General features: G+C 52.2%; 1 protein-coding gene across 1 annotated transcript in view; it reads left to right on the forward strand.

Moving 5' to 3' along the window:
- Positions 1–20,127, forward strand: part of ITGA11 (integrin subunit alpha 11) — a 110,511-nt gene that overhangs the window by 20,987 nt on the left and 69,397 nt on the right. Inside the window, exon 2 of the mRNA XM_036087083.2 lies at positions 9,702–9,813. Coding sequence (XP_035942976.2) covers positions 9,702–9,813 — 112 coding nt within the window. The remainder of the gene's footprint in view (positions 1–9,701; positions 9,814–20,127) is intronic.

The raw sequence follows: 20,127 nt of genomic DNA on the forward strand, positions 1-20,127 counted from the left end.
CTACATGTGTTTGGCTCCGGCCAACGTTAAGATGAGTTTGCATTCCTCCACACTGCCTGGCCTCCAATTCTAAATTGTTTGCAAAGACTCAAGACAGATGCTCGCGTGCCGACAGCTGGAAGCTGGCTGTGTGTTTGCCCAAGAGAACCTGACTGACGTGCGCGGGGATGGGGCCTTAGATGGCAGGGAGCAGAACCCTCTCGTTCTATAGATGGGGAAACTGAGGCCCACAGAGGCGTAGGGACTGTCTATGGACACACGGCCAAGTGAGTGACGATGCTGAGATTAGAACCCAGATCACACCACCCTGGTCCAACTTTCTCTCGGCCTCGCTTTGGGCTCTGCTGACCAGCACACATGTCCATTGGCATGCCCACAAGACTGTTGACTCTGAAGACCACAAGTTTTGTCTTATCGACTTCGTGTCCCTGCTACTGAGCATAGAAACTTAAGCCTCACAGACCCAAATAGACTTTTATTGAATTGAAGGACTGACTGAAGAGAAAGGTCATGCAGAAGGCCTGGCGGTGAATAAAGATGGGTGTGGAGAAAAGCTGGTGACCTTGCACAAATCCCCACCCGTCTCCTAGCCTTAGCTCTTTCACTTATGACAATGAGGGTCTTAAACCTGATCAAGTGGTTCTCAAACTATGTTCCAGGACACCCCAGCGTTCCAAGGAATTGTCTTAGGAAACTCACTGGGGGTGAAGAGGTACTCCTTGTCCTCCACCCCTAACCCCAACCTCCACCTCTTGTGTCTGCATTTCATGTGTAGATTGTGTTCAGAGAAGCTGGGATTCACTGCAGAAAAAGTTTGGAGACTGCTAGACTTAGAGACTTGATCTCTAAGATGCCTGCTTGCTCGGAAAAATAAAATCTGAATACGTTCCCCTTCCCTGATAACAAATTTGCTACTCCTTTGACCCAGTGTTCAATTATCTGGGAGGGGAAGGTAGTGGTTCATGAGCCCTAGCAATTGGAGGAAAGGAAATGAGGTACAGGAGGCCCTTGTGCTGTGGAGGGTTTGTGGTTGCACAGATCCTCCCTGGAGCCCAGAATGGATGCTCGGAGTCTGTCTGTATGTCTCCTGCCCCCGTGTCGGCCATTCGGTGTCCTGACGAGGCACGGCAGCACGGCTCTAAGGCCGGGCACATGGCTCAGGTCATGACCTGCTGGCTGGGCCACACTGCTCCCTGACAGGCTAGGACCCGGTCTAGCCCCGCCTCACTCTGGCCTTCCCCATGAGCCCTTGTGAAGGGAATGATCGGACTGCTCATGGGATCCAGAGACCATGAGTCCCCACAGATCCCCAGCCTCCCTCTCCTGCGTCTTTGTCAATCACTCGATGAAACCGTTCCTTCCCCTCCCTGACTGTCTATCCTTTAGCAGCTAGACCAAATCAGTTCCCAATCGCTACAATAATGCCACATAACAAATAACCGCTCAAAATCTGAGTGACGCCCAATAATTATGTAGATCATATGTCTGGCACCAGCTGACCTAAACTAAGCTCAACCGAGTAGCTCTACTGGTCTCCCTGGGCTTGCTCATGCATCCTGGGGATGGATGGCCGATCTCAGCTGGGTTTGGCTAGGGCAGCTCAGCTCCAAATATGCTTCATCCTTTCCCTGGCATCAGTGCCCTAGCCTGAGTGGAATACTTCTCATATCGATGGCAGAGGTGCAAGTGAACAAACAGAAACAAAGCGTCATAAGACCTCGGCTGGGAACTGGCTCACTTTAATTTCTGCCTTCTGAGGCCCAGCCCCAAGTCAAGTGGGAATGCTTAACAGTGTTTGTTATGTATTGTTGTTAGGCAGAACTAAATGTTCTACTTCAGCTCAACACATTTTACTGAGCACCTACTGGGTCCCAAACCCTATGTTAGGAGTGAAGAGAGAAATGGAAGCCAGTCCTTGTCCTCCTATTGCTCAGAGTCTTGGCACTGGGAGACGATGTAGGAAATCCATTCTGCTCAGTGTAGAGGTTTAACCCCACACTTAACCAGTATTTACTCAACACCTCCACGAGGGGAGGTACCAGAGCTGCTGCCCAAGAGAAGCTTGTGGGCCGGTGTGATTGCCCTGTTGTTGGAGCGGCTACCCGCGGGGAAGGACTGCACTCTTCCTCCACCTGCCAGGGTTCTCAAGGCCAGAGCCCAGATCCCCACCCTCCTGGGGGTTTTCCTGAAGGAATGTGTGTAGTTGCTAGGTTTCCTAGGAGGGCAGCAGGACCCCCAGGGGCAGGGTCCCTGCTTCTCCCCAGAACTGGAGGGCACTCTGGGCCGGGACCACCTTCTCACTAGTACAGGCCATCTTCTCTCAACAAGCTAGAAGCTTCTCTGATGAGGGGACCCCGTGCTCCCTCCTCCTATTCCTTCTCTTTATCCCTAGACTAGGGAGAGCCCTGGGGCCTTGCCAGCCGCGCCCCCAAACCTGGCTGCCTTCTTAGATGCCTGTTCTTTGGAACAATGGCCTCGGGGTGGAAGGGAAAGGTGGTTGGTGGTGCAGAACAAGAATCGCCAACCTTTTGTGATTTGCCCAGGCCAGGCAGAAGGGACAGCCTTGCAGATGGTGCAAAACAGCCAGGCATGGAAATCTCATTTCTGTCTCACTTGGGAAATGTGTTATTTCGTCTTCCCCAGCAGCAAGGGGTCCACTTTACCATTTCTTTTTGCTCAAGCTAGTTTCAGGGTCTTTCCCTCCCCTGCCCCCTATCTGTGTGATTGGCTTTTAGACGTGAAGATTCTGGGGGCCCAAGTAAAACTGAGAAGAGGGAGACAATCCGAGAGAGTTTGGGTCACATTTCCGCCTCCCTCAAAGCCCCCATCCCAGCTCATATCATCCAAGGAAAACGAAAGGGTTTGCTTACACAGGTGCGTCTGCAGCCCCGATCAGGGCCCAGGGAGTGAGCCGGGGCTGGAGGCCGGGGTCCGGGCACAAGGAGGGCTGCTGAGAGCCATTCACTCTCACGTTCCCCTGAGGGGCTTCTTCTTGCCGTCACCACCAATCTGGTGCTTTCAAGGTCCTTGGGACTCTGGTTGCATCCTTCTGGCATAGCTGATCCCTTGTATTCTACCTGTTATGATCAGGGGTTCACTGATCAGCTCCCTAGCGAGCAGGATTTAGGGCGTGGGACCTGAGACTGGTGAGTGTTTAAGAAGTAGGGCGTGGGAGGAGATCAAACCTGGGTGAGAGCACGAGGGCAAGGAATTCAAGTGCGGGGAGAGGGTGGGGCTGACGGGGGAGAGGAGTTTTGATGGAGGCAGGCGGCACGGGGCTGGAGTGCATCCCTGCCATTCCTAGCCGTGTGGCCCCAGCTGGTTCCCAGCCAGTGCCTCAGTTTCTTCACCTGTAAAATGAGAATATAATGTACTTACTTCAAAAGGGTATTGGGAGGGGCGCCTGGGTGGCTCAGTTGGTTAAGCGACTGCCTTCGGCTCAGGTCATGATCCTGGAGTCTCCGGATCGAGTTCCGCATCGGGCTCCCTGCTCGGCAGGGAGTCTGCTTCTCCCTCTGACCCTCCCCCCTCTCATGTGCTCTCTCTCGCTCTCTCATTCTCTCTCTCAAATAAATAAATAAAATCTTTAAAAAAAAAAAAAAAGGGTATTGGGAGGATGAAATTAATTTAGAACAGTGTTTGGCACCTAATGAATGCTATCCGGGATATCATAATCTAGGTGGCAGGGGGCTGTTAGTACCTAAGTCAGAGGGCTGGGAGGTGAACTAAGGCAGGAAGAAGCCAGCAGATACTGGTTCTGAGCACAGACTCTCAGAAGGTGAGAAATACATCAGGCAAGTGTCCCCGCATCCTCCAGGCACCAGGTAAAGAGAAGAAGCCACTCCTGGGTGTGGCTCTGAGTAGCGTGGACACAGGTAAGAGAGGAAGGCAGAGGGAGAAGCTACTCTGATCCCAGAAAGAGTGTGGAAGTTGCTAAGAGCAGCCCAGAGGAAGGACCATGATGTAGCAGAGGTGTTATCAGACCCGGGCCTTGACGTTCGAGAAGGAAAGAAAGGCCTTCTAGGGCAGATGCACAGCGTGGGCAAAGGCACTGAGGCAGCTCAGAGAACAGGAAACCTTGACTCAATTCACTTCCACCAAGATGTACCGAGTGCTTTCCACGTGGCAGGACCTGCCGCTACGTTACCTACCTGCCGCTAGTTACTGCATTTGGTCTGGTCAACCACCCTTCGCGGTGGGGATTATTGTTCCCATTTTCTAGAATGAGTCAACTGAGAACCAGAAAGAACGAATTAATTGACCCCGGGTCACCCATTAGTGAATGAAAGCGGAGGCAGGCTTCTAACAAGCCCTCCCTGAACTCAGAAGCCGTGCTCTCTCCTCAGGGAGCCTGGCAGGAGGGCGGGAGAAGCCGGGCAATTCTGACACCTCCACGAGGGCAAGTTCTCCTCTTCTCCTTCCTTTTGCACTAGGAACTCCTGCCTACCACCTTACCAAGGTTTATGCATCACCTTTCCAGGCTGAGATCACAGCTCCGGAAGCTTTCTGACTCCCACCGCCCCCCCCCCCCCCCCCCCAGCCCACAGCAGTCCCTGCCTTCCCTAACAACCATGGCCCTGTGGTCACAGCCTTGCACTTACTCTCCACGTGCCTCTCCCTAGCTGGTGGGCTCCCTACTCTCTTCTTGTCTGGCTCACCCCTCAGTGGTGCTCGGGGCTAGCCCCTGGGCTGGGTGCTGGATCCAGCAGTGAGTGAACCAACCCCATCTGGCTTTCATGGAGCCACCATCCTGATGGGAAGACAGGAGCACTCAAACACTCACACCGGCTGTGTCTAATTACTGTGATAAGAAAAGAAGTCACCCATCACCTATTAGCCCTATTAGCGAGTACAAGAGGCCATGAGATCCTTAGGCAAGACCTGGTGTCATCGGGGGTCAGGGAGGCTAATCGGGGTGTGGGGGAGATGTGGCATTTGTGCTGAGATTTGCTGGTGATGAGAAGTTTGCCAGGGAGGCTCAGGCAGAGGAAGCAGCAGGTGCAAAGGCCCCAGGGTGGGAGGAAGCAAGGGGTATCTGGGGCACAGAAAGGGGCTGCCCTGCAGGGAGCCAGAGGAAAACTCACACAAGATGAGTCTGCAGAGGCCTTGGGACTGCGTGGAAGATTTGGGACAGGGCTGGGGGGCGGGGGGCGGGGGGCGAGCAGTGAAAATGGACCCACACAGTGTGGGCGCGCAGCAGCCGCCCCCTAGGCGAGAGTGAGCGGTCCCCGTGGAGCTGTTGGCCGTCAGTAGCTGTGGTTGTTGTGTTGGCCAGGCTGCCTCAGCATTTGGGACTGGGACTGCCCCACCTGGTAGCTGGGCAGCGGCCTTCACCTTAGCCTGGAGGGGCGCTCGAGCCCAGGGCTGTGGCTGCCATCCCTCCTTGGGACTGACTGGTGCCTTTTATTTTTTTTTATTTTTATTTTTTTTAAAGATTTTATTTATTTATTTGAGAGAGAGAGAATGAGAGAGAGCACATGAGAGGGGGGAGGGTCAGAGGGAGAAGCAGACTCCCTGCCGAGCAGGGAGCCCGATGCGGGACTCGATCCAGGGACTCCAGGATCATGACCTGAGCCGAAGGCAGTCGCTTAACCAACTGAGCCACCCAGGCGCCCCTGACTGGTGCCTTTTAAAAAGACAGATATTCTTTTGAAAAAGGGAGCAGCAGCTGATGTAACTTTGGCCTCGGTCCACCGGAGAGCAGCCCAAGCTTTGTGGGTCTCCCCCCTCTGTCATCAATACCCAGGGCAGAGGAGCGGCAAGCTGCCCAGCCAGGCTCCCGGTGTCTCTGCAATCAGCCTGTCGATTCCCATCAAAAACAACTTTGTTTTTTCTTATTGGTACTCGGGGTCCATAAATCTCTGAGAAGAGTACATTCCCCAAGCATGAAAGCCGTCTGCCATCAGAGGAGCGAGCCAGAGATCTTGCTGGGAGCCAAGGTCAGAGTGTCGGACTTGACATCACATTTAGGAAATCCATTCTCTTGACTCCATTTGGTCAGAAGCAAATGCCAGAGCCAGGGAAGAAACCAGCACTTTGTAACTTAACACCCTGGCCCTGAGGGCTTTTGTCCTCTTCCCTGTGGCCAGCTTCACCAATCCTGTCCCCTGGAGGTTGAGGGTGGGGGTAGGGGGAGACTGGACTGGTCCTAGACAGACTCCCAAGTGAGGGGAGGAGCACAGGAAGACTGCCTTCTCTCCATGCGCTTCTCCCAGCAGACCCCAAAGGCAGAGCACGTGGCACCTGAGGGCAGAGGTCGGGGAGGACTCCCTTCTCTGAAAAGCTTATTCCCTCTGGTTGCTGGAGTGGAGGGGTGTGGGAGGGATGGGGTGGCTGGGTGATGGACACTGGGGAGGGTATGTGCTATGGTGAGCGTTGTGAATTGTGTAAGACTGATGGATCACAGACCTGTACCCCTGAAACAAATACATTATATGTTAATTAAAAAAAAAAAAAGAATATTCCCTCCGCCCTAGTGGGTCCTTCTTATGAAAGGCTGGTCCCCCAGGGGTAACACATCACCCCAGGGCCGTGAGCTCTTTGATCTCGGACTTGCTCTAATCTCCTCCCAGCTGAGTGATTTAGGGCAAATTATTTAACCTCCCAGAGGTATAGTACCTGTTTCAGAGGATTGGTGTGAGATTTAACTAATGAATGTAAAATTGATGGTTAGATACCTAGGATCGTGCCTGGAACATCTCAGTGCTCAGTAAATAGACTTTTCTTTCTCCTTTTCCTCGTGGAGGGGGGAGGACGTCCCAGCCCCGTGTGGCTCCTGGTCCCCAACCATCCAATCAGTCGATCCTTATGACTATGCACCAAGAGCTAGGTCTCTATTCAGGCCTTAAGTCTGAGCAGTGAGGGCACAACAGTGTCTTATGCCAATAAAGAGAACATAAGAATATTATTGACTATCAGCCACGTGACTAGAAACAAATATATGTCATCGGTGCTGTCAGGAGAAATGAAGAAGGGGGATAGAGAATGACGGGGTGGCCTGGCAGTGGACAAAATGACACTGAAATAGGAACGCCAGTGACATAAGGGGTGACCCATGCAGGTAACTGGGAGAGGAGCCTTCCAGGCAGAGGGAACAGCCAGGGCAAAGACACTGAGCAGGAAGGACAAGGGAAGGCATGGCGGGAGCAGAAGGATGGAGGGGAGGACAGGAAATGAGGGGCAGAGGGAACAGTGCGGGGGGTGGGGAGAGGTCACGCAGGGCCTTGCAGGTGAAGAGTCTGACTCTGACTGAGTGGGGTGGGAATCAGGTGGAGGGGATGGGGCTAAGGAGTGACAGGACCTCACAGGTCTCGGAAGGATCCCTCAGGCCATGTTCACACAAGAAGCACCGGTAGTGGGAAGACCTCAAAGACACAATTTTTGGCCCTATTTCCCCTGGCCCTCGCCCTCCAGGCCTGGAAACGGTGGGTGGGTCCTGAGAGCCAGAATGTGCCTTCCTCTTATTCCCGGCCACCTCCTGTTGCTGAGGTCAGATCCAGAAAGAGGAGGACCAGGGACAGCCATGGGGTGTCTCCAGGGGGCGCCAGGGAGACAGATAAAGTGTTGCACACAATCAGGGAACGTGTGTGGCCTGTGCATATAAATTGTGTGTGTGTGTGTGCGCGTGCACTCCCGCAGACTTGTGTGTGAGCACAGGTATATGCGTGTGCATGGCTGTGTGCATGGGTGTGTGTGTTCGTTTATGGGTACGATTTGGAGTTCTTCATCTGCAATTCCACTTCTCTGACCCCTCGGTGCCCACCTCCCAGCTCTGCACAGGGGCCACTAGTGTCCCTGTCTCCTCCATGACATGCCCTTACTGGCCAAGAACCGGAGCTCCTTCATCCCCCTGTGCTCACCAGACCAGGGTCCTCTTCCCTGAGGCTGCCTGCTGCTAACCAGGCTGAGAAGTCTGTTCATGGTCTGTGCCTTATAAAGAAAACACTAAAGGGTTAAGTACTCCTCTTCTCCCACCCCCACTCTGGGCCATGACACTAAATTCATGTGGCAGATTAGGAATGATGAAGACAGGATGGGCAGCTACATAGCAGCTTGCCGCCATGATCCTTGGCAGGCACTGCTCATGGATCACAGTAGTCTTGCCCGCTGAACACAGACTGGACCTCAGAATCTTTCTTAACTCAGTGCTCTAGGCAGCACTAATAATCAATCATCTAATATCCCTACTCTAAGGTGTTCCAGTTTTCCCTCTGGGACTCTAATTCAATGACTCTAATAATGAAACTGTATCCATTTTTAGAGCAAAAAAGGAAGTGTGGAAGAAACTACTTGTCCCCATACAAGAGGTGTTGTTCAAGCAGGTGCTCCTGGGCGTCACCGTCAAACACTCAACCCAGGGGTTCAGTCTCCACGGGAAGGACAGTGGGACACTCAAGGTACAAGCCTCACATTCAGAGTCCCTGTCTAGTAGGCCACCCTTTGCTACCCACATCACAAGGTTGTCATCGAGGTCAAATGGTAACATATATGTAGATATTTTTTGAAATGCATTAAGTCCCCTACACATGAAAGGGGTGACAATGATATTCTGTCTATTCTATTCTATTCTATTCTACTGATTATATTTCACTAATCTGAATGTTTGGTCTGAGGGTAGGATCCCACCCCTGAAATTCCATGGGTCCCAAGTTTGGTGTTCCTGTTAGTGATGATGGGTAAGGAGGCCAGACATGCCCTGAAAATGCCTTGTGGAGGGAAGGAGTCAAAGAGCAGGCATCTGAGGTCCTAGTTCCTGATGCTACCACTGACTTGCTGTGCATCCCTGGACAAGCCTCTTAATCTCTCTGGGGCTGAAACCCCCTCTGCCAAACGTAGATGATGCTTGTTTATTTTCCCAAGGTTCTGTGAAGGAAAATAATGACAGATGTGAGGAGACCCAGAAACCCAGGCTACCATGCAGATGTGAGTTGTTTTTGGTTGTGATTTGGCACAAGAATGCCAAAAGCTCAACACCAAGGCCCTCCAGCAGGTGGAATTGGTTCATTGACATATGACCTAACTAAACAGGGCAGACCGTAGAGGCCAGGGTGAAAGGGTTATAGGACAGTTCCTCTACTTTGCATCAGCTGTCCCAGCCAAGCAGTGACCCCAACTGAAGCCAGGCAGAGCTTCACAAATTGGTTCAGAAGGTGGTGGTGAACCAGCAGAGTTGGAGGATTGGCCATTAGGGAACCCAGGCTTGGGGGGCAGGTGGGAAGTTAGTTCCTCAACTCTTTAACAGGCAGAAATGAGACGAAGGAGGAGAGGAAAGAACAAGAGGTAGAGGAGGAGGAGAAAGGAGGGAAAATAGAGAACAAAACGGAAGAAGAGAGCAGAAACTAGAAGAAGCAGAATTGGAGGTAGGAGTGGTGGAGGAGGAAAGGAGCAGTATTGTCCCCACCCCATCCTGAGACCAGGAATCCTCAGAAGGAGGGACCTGGTTTTCCCAGTCAGACCTGGTCTGCCTAGGAGTAGGTTTTATGCCTCCCCTATCAGATTATGGCTCTCACAGGGCAGGGGCTGGGCCTTCTCCCATCAGACCATGGGCTCCTCCAAGCGGGGACTACATTAACCATTTCATATAGGGGCCCCCCGAGGACAGGCGAACATACTCCTCTCACAGCCAAGACCTGCCAGTGGGGCCCATCAAGCCGCTGTGGCCCACACCTCCACCTGCCTGACCACCCTCTTCTCCCCTCCAGGGCTCACAGACACCTTCAACATGGACACCAGGAAGCCTCGAATCATCGCTGGCTCCAGGGCTGCCTTCTTCGGCTACACGGTGCAGCAGCATGACATTGGTGGCAAGAAGTGGTAAGTGAGAGCTGCCACCCCACCCAGCCCTGGACCTCCCCATACCTGGCCCCTCTTCCAGCTGCCCAACGTGGCCCTCACATATAGACACCCCCACATCCAGTGACTTGACTTCCTGTCCCGGCTGCATAGGGTCTGCCCCTGACTATGAAACCTCAAGCATTCCATAGCAGGCCCTCGATCTTCTCATCTGAAAAATGGGGATAAAAACAGCACAGGTAGCAGGCATCCCAGAACCAATAGTTACTATCTGTCTTTCTCCCATTTGAAGTCCTTGGCTAACTCCAATACCTGGATCATCTCTGGGTCTACTTCTAGTGACTATTTCATCTTATGATTATCAGTCACTTTTTCCTGGTTCTTTTTGCCTCTTCAGTAATTTTTTATTTTATTCTATGTTGAACATTGTGAATGGTACACAGTAGAGGCTCTAGGTTATGTTACCTTCCTTTAAAGAATTATACATTTTGTTCTGATAGGCAATTAAAATATAGAGGAAACCACCTAGATCTTACCATGGCTTGGCTTGGGCCTTGGTTAGGGCAGATATCATCTTGTTTTGTCCTTACTCTTAGGCTGTGGTCTTTATCCCTAGGACATGGATTTTCCGGGATCTCAACTGAAAGCCCACACTATTCATTAAAGTTTCTCCATTCAGAATGAGCATGTACCCCAACATCTCCCAAGCACTGGGCAGCCTCTAAAATCTCTTCCCCCAGCGGCTCTTCTCTAACAGATTTTCTAGAGTCTCCCACTAATACATACACAGCTTAGGAGTCAGCCAAGGTTCCTGGGGGAAAACTTCAGCAGAGTTTTGGGGGCTCTTTCTCTGTGGCTCTCTTCCTTCTGCCTGCCCCTACCAGATCTAAGTTTCAGCTCCAACTCCAATTACTGTTTCCTCCACCCAGCAAGACTGCTGCTCTCTGGATTCCATTCCCCTGTGCCAAAATAAGGAAGATGCCTTCATGGAGAGAGCGAGGCTGACTGTGGGGTTAGCTGCTGTTCTTCCCTTTTCTCAAGTACTGAGCTCTGCGTTGATTCCTGTTCAGTGCCTGAAAATGGTTGTTCCATGTGTTTTATGGAGCTTTCGTAGTTGGTTTATGGCTAGAATTGAAAGTCCTCCTTCATATTCTTTTACCCACTGAAATTTCACTTCTCTGACCATCCCTTCCCATGACTGGATGAGTTGCCCCATAGGGTTCCGTATTTCGTTTATTTATAATGTTTATCAAACTGGATAGGGATTGCCTGTTTCGTTGTCTTTTTCTCCTAAAATAAGGGGTACACTCCCTGGCAATTAGTAGATGCTTGAAAGAACGTGCTTTGAAGGACTAAATTAATGATTTAAACCTCTCTCAACCCACCCAAATGTAAGAGGCACAGCATCCATACTTTGCACATGGTATGAAGGGTTAAGGGTGAAATAGAACTGGTTTTGGCAAGATTGAATTTGTTTTGACTAATATTTGTTTATTAAGCTTCTGTTAATAAACTTCACTAGGCTCTGCAAAATATTAGTATGAGTAAGGCATGGTTTCACTCTCAAATAACTCACAGACCATTTGAGGACGCCACACTAATATCCTTGAAATAATTAAAACGTACTACAAGACAAAATACAAGCTGGTGTTCATTATGTTCCTCTTTGTGAGGCCACTTTCCCCATGAGGCTCTCCGGATCTTTCTCCTAGCCTAAAATGGCCTGACCTTTCCCAAGCCCTCTCTTCTGGCGGCAATATCACTCCCTACCTTGTGCAGGAGTCGCTTAGGCCGCTGGCATATCTCCCCTCCTGGACACCATCTTCATCCCCCAGCACATCTTGCTCATAGAAGAAACTCAGCCAGAGTTTGAAAGGAGAAATCCCTGTGCCTGGGGTCTCTGGGAGGGCTTCACAGAAGAGGGGTGTTTGAGTGGGGTCTTGGAGGATGGGCCTAGATGAGCAGAAAGGTAGGATAGATTCAACTCCTGGTCCCGTTTGCTGATCCAGGTACATCGTGGGAAGGGAGGGGCATTGCACGGGAGCCACTTGACCTTGGCTTGTTTTCTGACACAGCTGGGCTGGGAGAGCCAGAGAGAGGCCTCGGAGCCCCAGGGAGCCACAGCTCATGCAGAACGATCAGGGGCACACGGGACCCTTCAGGAATCCCTGTCCCCACTGCAGGGACACCCCTGCTCACCCTACTTCCTTGCTTCCCTCTCTGCTTCCCCTCTGCCCCCCATTTTTCCTGTCCTGTAGGTAGCATCCCAAGAGTTGTATTCAAACATAAGCCTCTGTGGATGCTGATCATAGGGAAAGAGGTTGATGCCAGTGTGATTTGGGGGATGCTGGCTGGAAATGATACATGGGGACGGCCCCAGTGGGACGTGTTGATTCAGCACCCTGCCAGGAGGCGCCTCAAAGGGAAGACAAGTGCAAGCAAACGTTTGCAGTCCAAAGACGGAGGCTTGGAGGGAGAGCTTGGGAGATGCTCTCTCTGCCTCCCTGCACCTCTATTTGCTCGTGTATAAAATGGATATGAACTTACCTATCTTAGAGTGCTAGGCAAGCTCAAAGAATACCCCCGATGTGAATGTGCAGAGCAGGAAATGGCGGATTGAGTTGCTTGCAGCGAGCAAGCAGCCAAACCTGCAATCGGGCCTCTGGCAGCTTGGTTGAGAGCCTCCCTCTGACCCAGGCTCTTCCTGCCTCCTGAGTGTGGACCTGGCTCCCGGCCCTCACGGCAGAGCTGGCACGCCTTGGCCTGCATCCCCTGGGCCTGCAGTGAGGCCAGGGAATCTGTGTTTTAAAGAGCTCCCCAGGAGACTCTAGCAGGGGGATGGGGGTTCCTGAGGACCACCTTCTCTGCTGGAGGGAGGAACATGCCCATGGGGAACAACATCACCCCCCAGCCCCTGCCCAAATACCCAGGTCCCAGCCCTGCCACAGAAAAGGCCCCCCAGCTGTCTTCCACCACAGGTGCTGACGAGGCCTGGCCCCCATTTACCAGGCTGTGGGCCTCCTTGAACGTCAAGGGCACCCGAGCCAGATGGAAACAGCTGGAGGATGAGGGGACAGACCTGGTGGGGATGCCACTTTATTTTCTTAACCCTTCACCTCCTGTCCATGGCGCCCCCAACTCCAAACTCAAACTGGGCAAAGCTGACTGGACACAGTGCTTCAGATATCTTGAACAGTTTTTCACATGCCTCGGTTTAAGCAACAATAACAACACACACAGACACACAAAATGGAAAAGAGAAAACAAATTCCTCTTGCACAGAGCCTTCTCTGCCCCTGTTTTTAAAGCCCTTGTGTATTTTCAGAGAAATTTAATCCATATGACTCTAATGCATGTACACTGAAATCATTAAATCAGTTGGTTTTTAAGACCATTTGATGTTCCAGAAGCTTCAGCATAAGGTTTGTGGAGGGCCTCTCCAAGCCTTCGGTCCCCCGGAACAGGAAGCCTCCTGGTGCTGAGGAAAAACAGAGCCGGGCCCCACAGGCTTCCAGTTTGTCATTGAAGCTCTCACCTGTAGAGAGAGAAGCTTCAGCTCTTGGCAAGGCAGGGCATTTGGCTCTCTCCCCTCGAGGGCACTGGGGAGCGGGAGCCAGACAGCCCTAGCGGGCTTGGCGAAGGGACCCCTTTGGAACTCAGTGGGCTTTAAAAACAAGAGGGCATGGCGCATTCCCTGGGGTGCAAGTTCAAGAACAACATGAGCAACTTGTAAGAGAAGTCGGCTTGTCCCCATTTTACAGGTGGGGCAACTGAGACTCAAGAGAGAGAGGACATAATTAGTAAGGGTCCGAGCCAGGTCTGGAGCCCAGATCTCATTAGGCCTGAGGGGGGCCAGAGCAGAAGCAGCCCCAGCCCTGAGGCCAGCTGGAACCTACAGGCTTCCTCCGAGGTGCCCCTCCCCACCGGCCCCACTGCTGGACCTATGAGAACGGAGGCAGTGGTGTCCCCAGGACCCAACGCTAGCAGATTCACATAAACGTGCTGAGGCTAGCCAGGAAGGGAGGGTATATGTTCATAGAACCCCAGTCCCCCATGATAAATACCAAGGGAGGGTGGGAATTCAGGAGGCAGAGGGAATCAGGAGAGGCAGTGGAGGAGGGAGCTTCCAGATGGGTAGGATTTCCATGGGCAGAATGCACATGGGTGAGAAGAAAATAACTGGAGGGCACAGCATGAGTAGTTGTACAGAGGTGAAAAAGAAAAGGCCACATTTAAAGAAAGGACACCATCCCATGATGCTGGAGGAGAAGGTGCAGAAAGTCGAGCAGTGAAGCCAAAGGCTGGGAGGGCGAGGAGAACGCCAGAGCAAGGGGACTGTATCTAGGAGGCAAGGGGGAGCCAGTGGAAGTTTTAGAGCAGGAGAGTGGTTCACCAGAGGTGTGATGTTTAGGGTGCTCAATTTGGCTACTATGTGGAGGAGGGAACTGAAAGAGGAGAGCCTGAGGTGAGAAGGCTGGTGGGAAGGCTATGGAAGTCTGAGTGGAGGCTTGAGGAAGGCGCCTGCTTTGTGAGTGTCAGTAGTTCATTCATTCATCCTTGAGAACCTGGTGTTAGGTCCTGGGAATTCAATGGTGAACAAAACGGCAAAGTCCCAACCCTGATGGAGCTCTTCTTCTAGTGGGGCAAGACAGGTTGTTAGTTTGTCCATCATCTGTCAAATGGTGATCCGGGCAATGGAGAAACATTACGCAGGGTAAGGGGGCTTACAAGTGGGGGGGTGGGGGGGAGGTGAGTGCTGCCGCCTTATGCAGGCCACCAAGAAAGCCTCAATGCTAAGGGTGACAGCCACCAGAGACCCGAAGGAAAAGGGAGAATCTAAGACAACATGGCTACCTGAGAAAAGAGTATTCCAGGTGAGGGAATGGCAAGTGCAAAGGCCCTGAGGTAGGAGGATGCTTGGAATGTTCAAGGAACACTGCGTGTGGCTGGAATCAAGTGAGCTAGGGCAAGAATAGAAGGAGGCAGATGAAACAGGATGAAGGATGACTGAGGGGCAGATCCTGCTGACCGGGAAGACAACGAAAAGGCAGAAAAGCAAAATCCGGCAACAGGAGACTGACTTTGGGGGAACAGGAGCTAAGCTTTGGTCCCATTGGTTTGAAGTATCCGACAGTCATCAGGTGCAGGTGGCCAGCCAGCGGCAGGGGCCAGAGACCTTCAGCTTGGTGGGGAGATCACGGCCCAGACTCAGATGTGTGCTGGGAGCACTACATTCACAGAGGAGCGTTCAGAGAGAAGGAGGGGGCTGGGGAAAGAACCCTAGGATGCCTGTGGGTGTGAGTGGGGAGGAGGGAGAGAGAACTGTCAGAGGTGGGGACAGAAGGGGGTGCAGTGTCCCAGAGGGCAGAGGAGGGGAGAATTGCGAGACAGAGGGGGTGGGGTTATCCCTGAGTGCCCCTCCGGGAAGCAGCGGGGAGGCCAGCTGGGGAACTTGCAGCGCTGGGCAAACCCCTACAGGACCGGAGCCCTTGTAATGGATGGAAACGCTCATGCTGTGCACTTACGCACGCAGAGTAAGTCAAGAGCTCTCTCAAAGACTCACTGCAACATCTGTGAAATGTCTGCACTTACTACTCTAGAGCAAGTGGTTCTCAAACCTCAGCGGGCACCAGAGTCCCCTGGAAGGCTCATTACGTGGGATTGCTGGGCCCCAGGTCCAGAGCTTCGGAATCACTAGGTCTGGGGTGGGACCTGAGAATTCACTTATCCAGCAAGTTCCCAGGTGCAGCTGGTGCTGTCAGTCTGCGGACCACACTCTGAGAACCACAGACCTAGAGGTTTCTGCTCCCGGTATCTTAAGCTGATGACAACAGGCAGACACAAAATGACCTGAACCGCGTAGGTGCTCCCATGTGTGGGGAAATGGGGACTTGGGGAGCCCAGAGTCAGCTGGGGATGGGGCTTGAGAAGACCTGCTCACACCTCACTGTCATCCTCCTGTCTCTCTTAGCCCTCCCTCTACCTTCTCTTACCTTCCGATTTTCTTTTTTCTTCTCTTTGCCCATTTCCTCTTCCTACTTTCTGGATTTCCCACCCTGCTCCTTCCTAGGTGATATCTATTTCAACTAAGTTCTAATTGGGGTAAGGTGCTGATTCTTTTATAGCATGGACCTTCTCAGATAACAAGAGGCCCACTCACATAGAATATTCCAGTCCAGTGGACTGGAATAAATCCACCAACTCTGGGGTCAAGCCTAAGCCCAGGGTGCCCCCTGGCCCTGCCATTCCCTCCTCTCCCGGCCCCGGCGGGTTTCCAGCCCCTTCCCTCAGGGTTATGGCAGGTCTCACAGTTGACACAGGTAACCTGCCTGGGCACATAAATGAGGGCACACTGAGGGGGCTTTTTCCTAAGGAGACGTCTAAGCTTCAGAGCCACACAGACCTGGGCTCCCTTCCCTGCTCAGCCACTTTCCAAGCCAGGGGAACAGAGCATGTTACAGCCACTGCCTGGACTTCAGTTTCTTCATCTGTGAAATGGGCACGGTGATGCGAGCCCAAAAGGGTTCTCATGAGGGAGAAATAGGAGATGGTGTGCGAAGTGTCTACTGCGGGCGGATTTTGCTGGAGTTAGTTCCCTGCGCTGGCCTATCCTCCACAAAAGGGTATGGTGTCCGGGGAAAGGTTTCGAGGAAAAGGGCCCCGGGGACTATTGTTTGGGCAGAACAGGCAGGTCTTCTGCAAGCCCATCCCTCCTCCTTGGTGCCCGAGCGGGCTGTCAGGCCTGGGGCAGCCTCAGCCTTTGTTGCTGTGGAAATCGCACTGAGGAGTGGCCTGAGCTCTTCTCCTGGCTCAGGCCCCCGGAGCAGGCTCCCAACACCGCAGTGCAGAAATGCCATCTGCTATTTTCTCTTGGAACAAATAAAATACGGTACCATGACTCATTCTGGTTAAGGGATAAATCACTACAGAAGCAAAGCCCAGGGTAGCATGAAATCACCCAACACACCAGAGAGAGGAAGAGCGAGAAAGAGAAAAACTGTGCTCGTTGGCCCAGGGCCTGGGGCCCGGGCACCCAGCACCCCCTGGCAGGCAGCACCTGCCCCAGAAGAGCGTGAGCCGCGGCGGGCTGGAGGAGTGGAAATCCAGCCGGTTGTCCTTCCAGGCCGGAGCCGGGGGCACCTTCAGGCCCTCAGAGACAGAGCAGTGCTCCGAGCCGCCAGGGAGAGCCCGCAGCGGGAACCCTGGGGCTGGGGCCGGGCGCACATGTAAGACGCAGCCGGCAAACGCTTACCCGGCCCCTCGCATCTCCAGATACTGTTTCTCTTCTTGCCTTGTTCTCTCTTCCTCTCTCCTTTCTTTCTTCTCCTTCTCCTTCTCCTTTTTTTTTTTTTTTTTTTTTAATGCCACAACCACACAGGGAAGTCCAGGGACTTGAAGAGTATGTCAGCGAGGGCTCAGGTAACCCCGGGCCACACACACACACACACACACACACACACACACACACACACAGCGGGTCAACCTGAGACGGCGCTGAGGCCGGTCCTCAGGGTCCCAGAACAACCTTAGTGCTGAGCTCGGAGAGGCGTGGAGCCAACCATTGCATGCTTTGAGGGTAAGTGGAAACGCTGAAAGGAAAGTCTCCTGGTTACTAACCTCCATGAAAGAAAATAAATTTAATTTGGGCGGTTCAGGAAAGCCAGAGGGTGGTTCAGGAAAGCCAGCATCTTCTCCACGCCCCCCCCCCCCCGCCCCGCTGTCTTGCCCCCGCCCCAGGGGCCCATGGACTCTTCCACCTGGCTCCTTCTGGGACCCCCAACGTCCTTCCTGGGTCCAGCACAAGACAGGGAAGGAGGGCTCCTCACATGACGTGGAGAACAAACTAATGCTGACATTCACTCCATCTTGAGAATGGCTTTCTATAATTTCATAGGTTTGAATTTTCAAGACTGGTTATTAATTGCACCTTAGCACTTTATCTGCAATTCTCATAACTGACACGAGGGGGAGCAAGGCTGGCCGGTAAGGGCTCCTCACGTCTATTACCTAGGCTTCCCGTTGATGTTACAGCTTAGGGCTAGCGCGTACTTCCATGCCGCTCGGCTATAAAATGTGAAAGACTGAGCTCCTTATTGAAAACCATAATTGGAATAAACATGTTTTAGAGTTATATTCAACTATAAAAACAAATCAGTGTGCTATACATGCTTTTTCTCACTAACCTCAACTGTGATGGACCACTGCTTAACCTAAGCCTTGCTTTCTCCAGACTTGGATAGAATACCTCTTTCTAAGGGCGCCTGGGTGGCTCAGTCATTAAGCGTCTGCCTTCGGCTCAGGTCATGATTCCAGGGTCCTGGGATAGAGCCCCGCATCGGGCTCCCTGCTCAGCAGGAAGCCTGCTTCTCCCTCTCCCACTCCCCCTGCTTGTGTTCCCTCTCTCTGTGTGTCTCTCTCTGTCAAATAAATAAAATAAAATCTTAAAAAAAAAAAAATTACCTCCTTCTAGCTTTTCCTGACTACTTCGTGAAGAATCAAGGGCTCCTCAGGATTTCAAACTCTTTCCCATGGCGCTTGTTCTCTTCCACACAGCTGCATCCCTCAGACACATGGCCATTGGCAAATGCTTGTCATTGACTCCAGACCATCTTGACAAGGTTGCTCTTGCCTTCTATGGAATCTCTAAATCCTTTCTCGAACCATTTATTCCTGGTTTAGCTGTGATTAGTCACCCTAAGCCAATAATGCAGACAGACGTGGAGAGTTGTAGAAAAAGCCAATTAAGAGAAGTCGCAAAGGGCCCCCAAGGGTAAGGCTCGCCTTTGATTCATCTTTGCGTGGCACAGACCCACAAAAGGAGAAGGGGAGAATGGTTCTAGAAGTCAGGCTGTGACCTACCTAAATCTCCAGGCAGCCCTAAGCTGGACGTTCTGGTGGGAAAGAGCCTGGGGACAGTGGTCCCACATGAGAGAGGTTGGTGAGAGGCTGAGGTATGGGAGGGGAGTGAGGCAGGCAGCAGGTGGGGGGTGAACAGGAGTCTGGCCCCACGCTGGTGCCTACTTCACAGCAGCAAATCCTCTCTGCACTGTCCTTTCTGCTTCTCCCCGACCACCGAGCCAGAGATTTTGTAACCCAAGAGGGAGGATGGTTGCAATGATGTAATGACAGACTCTACCCTCCAGTGGTTCAAGTGAGTCTACAGCCTCTTTGCTTCTTTATGGCTTCTCCAATAATAATTCTGTAAGAAGAGCCATTACTCACAATCCAGAAGGGAGAGGAGGGAAATAAATCTGAGCTTTGAACCAGACAGAAAGTACTTCGAAGGATTTTGCATAGCCAGTAATTCCCTGATGCAACTCAGGGCTGGTCTCTGTGTGTCCTGCCTTCCTGTGCCCAGAGACGGGGAGAATGAGGCCATGGAGCTGCCCCTTAGCCAGCTGGGTGACTTGGGTTAATGTCCAAGGAAGCACCTAGCACAGGCCCAGACACATAATCAGCTACCCCAAACAGTCCTTTATGCACGCCTTAGTTTATTTCCTTGTTCATACAAAGTGCTTTGAAAGTCGATGTTTGTTAAGTAGTGTTTGTTAACTGTTTTTGATTGGGCATCCTGTCCCCAATTCTTATGTGGCCTGTTTTCCATTATTTCAAAGCCTGGTGATCACCTGATAATATAATCTAGGGGTTCCTAAAGCTGGCAGAACAGAATTGCCTGCAAAAGGTTTAAAAAGATTCTTTAGCCCAGTCCAAGACTTACAAAATCAGAATCTTTGGAGATAGAAATCCATACTCCTGAACATCCCCACATAAGTCAGATGCCCAGCCAAGGTTCTGGAACCACTGATTTAAGGGGTCTGTGAGTTCTCGTGGATTCCGTGGGTTAGCCGGTTCCAGGCTTACTTTGAGAGTGACCCTCAATGCCTGAACCCAAAAGGGTGGCAAACTGCAGGAATTTAGAGATTCTGGAAAGTGGGGGAGGGAGGCAGGGAGGTTAATCTGATCAGGGAGAAAATGCAATGGTCCTCAAACATGTAGGCACTTAACCATCTATCTACACTTCAGGCCGCGTTAGGTAGAGTTCTCTACACAAACGAGGGGAGAAGGGTGGGAATTTGGGGTGTCGAGGAGATGTGGGTGGGGAGGAAGAAAAGGGATGAATGGCGTGAGCCCAGCTGAGGATGACCCCACCCCGAGCTCTGTGAAGGCAGGCACTTGTCTGTCTCTCTGGGTCCATCCCTGGCCCATGGAAGCCTTTGCCACAGCAGGTGCATTAGAATCACACACATCAGCCTGGCACCGTCGGGACTCAGCTGTCATTCCTCCCCGTGGGCCCCAGTCCCTCTTCACCTGGGGGACACCTATTCACCTTGCAAG

The sequence above is a fragment of the Halichoerus grypus genome, chromosome 8, assembly GCF_964656455.1.
Source record: "Halichoerus grypus chromosome 8, mHalGry1.hap1.1, whole genome shotgun sequence".
NCBI lineage: Eukaryota > Metazoa > Chordata > Mammalia > Carnivora > Phocidae > Halichoerus > Halichoerus grypus.